The sequence below is a fragment of the Gastrolobium bilobum genome, unplaced genomic scaffold (genome assembly GCF_033153095.1).
Source record: "Gastrolobium bilobum isolate Gb01-03AN ecotype WA unplaced genomic scaffold, APGP_CSIRO_Gbil_v1 utg97034, whole genome shotgun sequence".
In the NCBI taxonomy this organism is placed as follows: Eukaryota; Viridiplantae; Streptophyta; class Magnoliopsida; order Fabales; family Fabaceae; genus Gastrolobium; species Gastrolobium bilobum.
Genome location: NW_026895889.1, coordinates 45,295 through 55,092, shown reverse-complemented (window position 1 = coordinate 55,092; position 9,798 = coordinate 45,295). Strand labels below are relative to the sequence as shown.

The 9,798-nt window shown below is 34.4% G+C and overlaps 1 protein-coding gene across 1 annotated transcript; it reads left to right on the top strand.

Moving 5' to 3' along the window:
* Positions 1–1,882, top strand: LOC133296620 (protein TORNADO 2-like). Its single transcript, XM_061495639.1, has 2 exons — positions 1–498; positions 1,571–1,882. The coding sequence occupies exons 1-2, from the start codon at positions 1–3 to the stop codon at positions 1,880–1,882; spliced, it is 810 nt and encodes a 269-aa protein (XP_061351623.1).
* Positions 1,883–9,798: the final 7,916 nt, after the last annotated feature.

Here is a 9,798-nt window from a genome sequence, read left to right as displayed (position 1 = left end):
ATGGCACTAAGCAATAATGTTATAGGAGCAATTAACTTCGTTGCCGTTCTCCTTTCAATCCCAATCATTGGTGCTGGAATCTGGCTAACAACAGAGCCAGCCGATTCCTGTGTCAAAATCATACAATGGCCTATCATCACCTTGGGGGTTCTGATCTTTGTCGTGGCTCTGGCAGGTTTCATTGGAGCGTTTTGGAGAATACCCTGGCTTCTCATATTCTATCTCATTGCCATGGTTGTGCTTATTGGGTTGCTAGTTTGCTTGGTGGTTTTCATATATATGGTTACTCTTAGAGGCCATGGGGACATTGAACCCAATCGGTCATACTTAGAATATCATATGGATGATTTCTCAGGTTTTCTTCGTCGAAGGGTAAGAAGCTCATACAAGTGGGATCGCATTAAAAGTTGTCTTAGCTCAACAACTATGTGTGCTGAGTTGAACCAGAGTTACCGAATGGCTCAGGACTTCTTTAATGCACACCTAACACCCATGCAGGTAAACCCAACTCAATTCGTTTCCCCTCTTACTACATTTCTTAATTATACTATATTTTTATTCGCAAGTTCAGTTTAGTATGTCAGTGATTCAGTAAATATTACGCATTATATGTTTTTTAAATTGCAATCACACAGTTGCTTGCGATTACAAAAATTGCAAAAATTACACGGAATCACAGCTGATGCAGCTATAATTATGTTCACAATGCGGTTGCGAAGACCTTCTAAACCAAAACATTGGGCCGCAATTGCATTTTGCGAGTTAAATGGATGGTTTTTGTTTCTTTATTTCACGTGAGAGGGCAATAACAAAAATTAGGAACACAAATCGTATTGATTAATTCGCTTAACTACTTCCTAAACATGTCCTTGTAAAAGAGTTCTTGGGCAGCGTTCCTTAGTATGAGTGTGTGTTACGAACCTTGAGATCACCATCACCATTCTAAAAGCTAGTTCAAAAGGTGAGAGTGTCCAAGGCCTTATAAAGGCCACAATAGCTTTCTATATAACCAATGAGACACCTTAATCCAGCCTATAGGTAGGCCTTTCCGTGGCCTCAACTCTCAACGAAAGTAACAATTATTACGAATCTTGAGATTACCATCCCAAAAACTAGCTCAAAGGATGGAAGTGTCCAAAGACTTATAAATCACCACATTAGTTATATAGGCAACCTATGTGAGACTTGTAAAAATGTGATAGTGCTCGAGCCAGAATAGTGAAATATGTTTGAGAAACCCAAAAAAACATGTCCTTGACTTTTTTCAATTTTTTTTTTTTTTCATACACCTATTTCTCCAGAAAGCATTCAACTAAGTTTTTGAAGTTTGCAATTCTTTTAATTTCATATCTTACAAGATTTTAACACTCACTTTGAACACATTCTTGTTAATTAGGTAAACTATTGTTAGAGAAACCATCACTTCAAAACTCAGTTAATTTAGCAAAAGAAAGATGGGAGAACAAAAAGTTGAAGAGTTAATTAAACCGATATTCTTCGAGTTAACCGTACTCATCCTTTTGCCCTTTATTCTTATGCTTTTTTGCTTTTGGACTTTAATCTCATGCAGTCAGGGTGCTGTAAGCCACCAACCAAATGTGGATACACGTTTGTGAACCCAACCTATTGGATTAGCCCCATTAACACGGCAGAAGATATGGATTGCCTACATTGGAGCAACGACCAAACACAACTTTGCTACAACTGTGACTCATGCAAGGCTGGTTTATTAGCATCCCTTAGGATAGAGTGGAGGAGGGCCAATGTGATATTGATCATTACTATGGTTGGTTTAATTGCCGTATATGTGATAGGGTTCTATGCCTTTAGGAATGCCAAGACCGAGGAGCTCTTTCGCAAATACAAGCAAGGCTACATTTGAGAAGACCCACTATACGTTTAATACTTCGACAGACTAGTAAAGTTAGATAAAACAGTGGCGGTTATTGGTGAAATTGGGTTATTTTACTTCTCTTAATTATTGGATTTTGTATTAAAGAAAAAAGAAGAAATCCATGTACTATGAATGAATTTGTCTATTTCATTTTTTTTTTATAAAAAAAAAGTCAGAAAAACTGTTCTTGATATAGCAGTATTTAGAGGTGTTATATTAGATCTGACCCAATATGTCTGCTTGAATAACTTAGAAAGGTGTGACAATAACCAACAAAATTAAAACAAAAAACGGTTTTGTTGGTCCAGCCTCCCACAAGTCGAACTATAAGTCTAAAATTGCACAATTAAATACTTTAATTATTAAGTTTTTCTATGTGATTTTGTGTGTGGATATTATCTAATAGTACATCTGTTACGATCTGATCGATATGTCCAATCATAGATTGGTATGTTAATATAGGATCTGTTTGCCCTCTCTCAGGTACCTATAGGAGAGGTACCCTAAAGATAAGCGGATCACTGTGCACAATAATATAACGACATAGTCAAGGCGTGGGGTGTGTGCACAATGACAAGCTAAGAGAGAGGGTTTAGAGTGTGTGTGTACCTTATTGGTTTAACCCCTTATTTATAGATGGATTACCTGGTAGAAGTGGACTTTTGGGCCTCTCAGGAGCATTGGGGGTCCAATTGTTGATCCATTGCTGCCGTAGTAGGATTAACATAATTAAGGAATGTTTCCTTAATTCTCTCTTAGTTGTTAGCCCTATTTGGGCCTTCTAGAATATAGGCCTTTGTCAGGTCCATAACAACATCGATTACTCAACTAGTTCGATTAGAGCCGTCAATTGTGTTCCTATTGATTCAAACTCGACACAACTGCTTAAACTGGAACAATTCCTTCCTAATTGATCCACATACTTGGTGATTTTCTTTATGAAATTTAATTAATGCTATTTTAATGCAATCATTTATCTATCTTAAGTATTAATTTTTTTTAAAATAAATAATTTCCCTTTTCTAAGTTGATTAAATAAAAGCATTAATTTTTTTTAAACAAAAGATAATTTTAGTTCCTTTACATGCATAATCGTAGATGAGACTTATTTTATTTTATTTTTCTTTCTCTCTTCTCATAAAATCCATCCACTCTCATATATATATATATATATATATATATATATATATATATATACGTTTTTAAACCTATAAATAAATTATCTAAATTACATTTTTAAACTCTAATTATATAAAAACAAAAACAGAAACTAAGAGCATACCAAAAAAAAAAAAAAAAACTAAGAAGCCAGGTCAAAGATATGTTAATGAACATAATTGATATCCATTTTAAATATTGTAGAATCAAATTAATATTAAAAAAATATTTATAGTACCAACTACCAACTTACTGTCTCATGTACCTTCGAGGACTAATTTGAGCATGAGTTTAAATTTAATACATTATGAGTTAAAAAAAATATAATTACGTTTAATGATATATTATCCCCTCAATTAATATGTTTGATTATCTCAATAACTAAATAAGATGTTGTACTTTTTCAATGATGTGACAATACATCATTAAATGCTAGTGAAAAACTTGTTTTGTGGTGAAATTATATCAAATTTAAGTTGAGTATTTTATTTTATTTTTTCATTTTAATTATAGTTTTTTTTTTTGTATAGAAATTTTAATTGTAGTTAATTCTATGACATTCCGCACTTTCAAAATATTATATGGGTAAAATATTTTTACTTTTATTATATAATTTTTTTTTCTGCCATTGGATCCACTTATTTTATGTGAATGCAACGGAGAAACTTTTTATGCAACAAAAACAGAATCATTAAATTCGTATTATATATATATATATATATACAAATTCAATCCAGACAATTTGTACATTGAGAAATAGTATAAACACAAATGCTACAAATCGAAATTAAATGCAGAGCACAAAATAAAATGAACAATAAAAATCATCAATGAAAGCATGAACCAAAAAATAACCTTAAAATAGATTATCCTCTTTACAATGTCTAAGATTTTGGACAAATTGTCTTCCAATATAGAACATATTACCTCATATTATGGTGGCACTTCCACTCTACAACCCCTTCAAACACAACAAAATGCTTGAGGAAATCGCACTTAATTAGAGTTTGATAATGCAGAGTGTTGCATGCAAAAATCAAAGAAATTTTTCGAGTAGAATTAAGTCAAAAATATTTTTATCTTTCCTAAATTTAAATTATAGAAATTGAACAGTCACAAACAATAGACACATCGTTTGCCATAAAAAAGTTCTTGCAAACCACTGCATCATTAGTTTTTGCAGAAGAGAGAGAGAGAGAAAGAAACATGCTAGAGACAACGCAACGAACATAAGGGCATTTTGTGGAAAAAATAATAATTTTTATATAAAAAATCGTTTTTATGTAGGCAACACGCGATTGACCAGAATGGACAATAGCAACACTGACACACTTCGGTGTAATAAACAAAGGGCTTTATTAATCTAATGTGACATAAGAGAAGCTCTGTTATGTCATAGAGATAATTATGAGTGGGACCCACTCATTTGAAGAAAAAAAGAAAAAGAAAAAAAAAGCAACGCGAAAATGGATGTATAGGTAGGAGAAAAAAATATTCTCCTACAGCATAAGATAATATTTTCCCATAAACAAAAGGTCACTTAGGTCCTCTCCTTTTATAAAAGTGGTATGCCTCACGGGAAAATCGTGAAGGGTTAGGTTAACCTTATAAGCTCTTTTTCACCTCCCTCCTTGTCTATTGTGAGATATACTTACCCACACACCCGCTTGAATTTTCCTTTTCTATTCTCTCAACTTTTTTCTGTGACACTTATCATGTTACACAATCATGATTTCTAACAATCCCCTGCAAAAATAAGTCTAGGCATTGTGAGATATGTATATAAGGCTTATGGCAATGTGAGATCCCTTAATGAGAAACAATTTCATCAGGATCAGTGGATAAATTGCCTTGTAACCATCCCTCATGGCATCTATCGAATTTACTTTCTTAATCAATGGACATAATGCCTTGCAACCGTCAACCTTGTATGTGAACAAAGACAATAAGTTACATATAATTGTTCCCCAAACACATTTGGTTCTTATAGTTGTGTCTTTTTACCTTGGACACCCCTAGTTCCGCTAGTACTCTAGCACAATTATAACATATCCATTGTCAGATCAAATGTAGTTCATGACACACATTAAACTACCTAGTGTATTGGCATACTACTTCTGCTCCTTAGATTGGCCAGTATTTGTAGACAAACGAAAATTTGTATCTATTAGAGTACTTAATAAAGTAATTCCTAAGATCTTGACCCTCTTAAGAATCTTTGCAAACTAACGGGAATGCCATTGTGCTAATCCTTTAGGTGTTGTTAGGATTTTGATTCTAAGAATAACATCTGCAACATCCACATCTTTCCTATCAAATGTACAAGGAAGTGTAACATCCCGTATGCATCCGGTCATGTTATCATTGTTTATGATGTTAAATGCAGTTACAATCACAGTTCCAAAGAAAAATCACAGTAGTTCATTTATAAATTACGGTAAAACTTTTTCTTTTTATTACTGTTTACAAAATCCTCACGTTTACTAAACGTTCGTAATAAATTTTTTCCAAAAATGTGATTGCAAATCAAAACTCTCGTGGAACCATAAATATTGTTGCTTAACATCATACTACGTCTATTTTAAAGTTGTTAAGTGGTTCCCATAAACCAACGAAGCATGAATAAACAATTTGACGTTTTTCCAACTTAAGGTACATTTCGTTTTTCCAAAACTGCAACTGGACTACTAGTCAATAACTTCCCATATTTTGATATGTAATTCTACTCTCTTTTAGCTTTCCAACAAGGTATCAAAAATACCATTTGGAGTTCTAAAACTCCGGATACGCTCGTTGTAAGTTACTTTCATAAAACCGTCGAAACTGTTAGTATATGGGTGTCCTAGAGACAATCTTTTTGATTAAATAAGGACATAAGATGTAGACCTTTTTGTCGCAAATTAATAATAAGCACTCTTTCCTGTTTCATATTTAGTCTCGATATTATTGTTAGTATATTATGAATAAACTGGATAAACCCCTTGGAATAAAATAGGTATCTCTTAAGTATCTGTGATGAGATCACGATCATGAGGATTTAAGGATACCGGATGTTTATTCCTAATTTTATGTTCCTAGTCTAGAGACACTGAGAATGGGGATCAGTGATCTCGGGTAAGACTAGCACGACTTATCTACTTGTATTCGGATGCAAGGTAAAGACCTCATGAGCTACAGATATGGAGATGTCTTAGCTAAAGTCGTGGGTGGACCTATAAGGGTATAGCTCGCACTGAACAGACCCACAAAGATACTCTATTAGGAAATCTCAAAGAGAGTATCATTAGAGTAGTCTCTTTACGTTTGGGCATGTTTTTCCTTAGACCAGAAGTTATTACCTAGACTGTGTTCTAGAAGGCATGCTTTGACTGTATACCTCGTCTGCCTGAAACATGGGGACTCATAGGTATATTGTTGGGCTTGTCCTGAAAGAGCACAGGGCTAGGGTGATAAGCTGAAGGAATTCGTCAAATCTCTGTGAGAGATTAGGTTATCTGTAAACCGGAGAAATCGGGATGACATTTACAGGGACTCGGGAATCTATGCATAGTAAAAGAGATCATGAGATGATCTGCCTTTAGAGTCAGTAAATTGAAGATTCCCTATTTCGAATAAAGCTTACCCTAAACCGCAAGGGTTGATACGTTTCCTTACCTTAGGTTTAATGGGAAGGTAACCGAGACGAAAGGAGATACATACGGCAACCAAATATGTGTAATAGGATGGTCAAGTCATTAATCTAACTGGCTCTGGGGCAACAAAGCATTGCTAGTGCTTTGTGTTGTCATTAGATGGGTTGTGGGCTTGTTGGGCCCAAGCCCATTTATGTCAGTAGCTATGTTGGGCCTAATGGGTCACACACTAACACCTTATTGTCATGATGATATAACATTAAAGGTATTGGGCCTAATAATGGTTGTTAGCCCAAGATGAAGTTTGGAAGCCCACCTAAGAGGGAGAGGGCGCATGGTATGGTTAATGGGCTTGGATGGTCCAAGACATTACTAATTAATTTAATTGGTTAAATTAATTATCAAATATTTAAATTTTGAATTTTGAATTTGAGTTTTGAATTTTGAATTTTGAAATTCGAATTTTGAATTTGAAATTTGAATTTTGAATTTTGAATTTTGAATTTTGAATTTGAATTTTGAATTTGAATTTTGAATTTTGAATTTGAAATTTCAATTTGAATTTAGAATTTAAATGTTTGAACGTTTGAATTTAAATGGTTGAATTCGAATTTAAATTGTTATGAAATGTTGTTTCATAACAAAAGGATAAGATGAGATCTTGTTGGAACAAATCCCTTGTATCAAGAGAATATCTATGGAGATCTCCAAGGGCTGATTTGAGGCGCCACTTTGGATGGATGATGAGTGTCATCTAAACAAGCTCCAATCAGATTTGGTTGGTTGAGAGAATCAGTGAGTGAGTTGGTTCAAATTTGAATGCAACTGCTCAACGAATCTGGACCCCTTTTGGGGCTGAATAGGGGCGCATAATGGCTGGCCATATGATGGCCATTGGATCAGAATTTTGACTAGGTAGAGACCTAGTCTCATGAGGATTCAAAGGTGGGTTGTTGGGAATTTTGAATTGCAAACGACTCCACCTTTCTCTCCTCTCTTGTGCGCCACCTACATCATGGATTTAAGTGAAAAATCTGATTTGATTAATTAACTCGCTCACTCTCTTGTGCGCATACTAGGGTTAAGTTCTCCTTAAGGTTTTCAAAAAAGGACCTAGCCAATTCTACTCCAATCCATTCCCACTCTTGTGAAGTTTTTATGCTGAAGACTTCACTCTTCTAAACACATTTACCTAGCCTCCTTCTTCACCTATTGAGCGCATAGCAAGCCTCTTTGTGGCGGTCAATTGGTGGCTTGACAAGAAGAGTTCTTGCATCTTGACGTGGGTGGTGTGGATCAACGTTAGAGGGTTTGAACCCTTCAAACCTAACACTGATCGTCTTGGAGTTTTGAACTCACAAACAAAGGTAACATCATACTGTCATAAAGCATGATTCTTGATTGCATGTGTGATTCCGCATAAGAAAATTTTTTGTTTTTCCCTCTCACATGCTATGGCCTTCAAGGCCAGTTATTTTCAAGTGGTATCAGAGCCCAGTCGCTTTACCATCGGCGGGTGATGGTACTTTGTGTGTGAAAATTATTTTTCACGGTCAAAAGTTCTTTAAAGTTATTAAAGATTAATTCTTTGCATGTGGATTGTCTTTTTATGAACATGTTTAATATGATTATGGTGTTCATATATCTACATGCACTCATGGTTTTTGTTTGTTTTGATTCTTTGTGAAAGTTTACAAAAGAAACATCTTTTAGAAAGGAATATGATTTGGCCATGATGTGAATATTCAAATGCATTATTTTCTCCATGATTTTTTATTTTAAAAATGCATGAAGGGTTCATGGCATATCTCGACAATATGAATAAAATTAGGATTCTTGATTTTGTTCATTTTGATCTTGATGATTTTGTGTTTTTGTTAGATGAATTGTTCATGAACATAGCATAAAATTTTTAATAAAATTTTTGTACATGATGATGTATGGTTCGGCCATATGAGTTATGGTTGAATAAATGGTTTAATTTTTGTGTTCTTTGAGAAAGATTTGAATTATGCAATAAAGATGCAAAATTCGACCATTGGGAGAAAATTGATTTTTTTTTGAATTTTGATTCTTATTTTGATGTTTAATTGTTAAATATCAAGATATATGTGAGAACATGTTATGCGATAATGAGATATTTTGTGCTTGCAAGTTGTTTAACCTTTCAGGTGCAAAAAGGAAGGGGATGGTCATGGTGCCCGAAATTTGAATTTAAATTTTTTAAATTAATGTGTAATTTTGCTCTATTTAAATTAGAGGTGTAATTTGAATTTCGAATTTTGTAAATTTTCCTTTGTCCTTCCAAAGATATTTTGGAGTTTCTTTAATTATTTGTAATTAGAAAATTAGGCTAGTGGCGTTTAGACGACAAGCAGTCGTGGCTTGAGAAGCAAGATGGACGAATGCGCGAGCACCATGACTATCTCAAATAAAAATGTTTTATATGCTTGTATGCTTTTTACGACTAGTATGCATGAGATAGTGTATTGCGAATGTATGCTTATATGACTTAAGACGTCTAGTATGCATGAATTGGACAAACCGCGTTTGTATGCCTTATTATGCACGTCCAATTGCGACTAGTGTAAACCGATAGATGTTTGACATAGGTTCCGACTAGCATGATAACATACATACACGTTTGATGAGACTTTATAAACCCTAAATAAAATGTACCCTTAAAAGGAATAAATTATTAAGCGCATGATTACCTCCCACCACCAATATTACTCAAACCTCCTCTAAATAGTGGTGCTCCACAACTCAATTGGGACCTATTGTTTCGTTGAGCAAGAGTAGTGTTAGAAGTGTGAGACACTTAGGGTGCTGGTTAGTGCTTAACTATGGCATAAGTTGCAGGCTCAGCCGGGCTTATGTGCTTAGGGTAATACTGCTAGGTTGGTTGCATGAGATGCACCACTAAGTGACAAGGAGTTGTCAACCTAATGCTAAGAGAGGGTATGAGATACTGTTGATAAGGATCAACCCATTATTTAAATTAATCTTACGGTCACAGACGGGGGTTAAAATAAACAATCGCACTCTTAATCTCACTAAGGTAAAATCTAAAAGTAGATTAACCCTAAGTCAAATGGTAAGGGTCATTGACTT

Excerpts from the sequence above, each read along its gene's own strand:
- LOC133296620 (XM_061495639.1), top strand. The coding sequence starts at position 1 with ATGGCACTAAGCAATAATGTTATAGGAGCAATTAACTTCGTTGCCGTT. Across the intron at positions 499-1,570 it reads CACACCTAACACCCATGCAG|TCAGGGTGCTGTAAGCCACC; the intron begins GTAAACCCAACT and ends AATCTCATGCAG.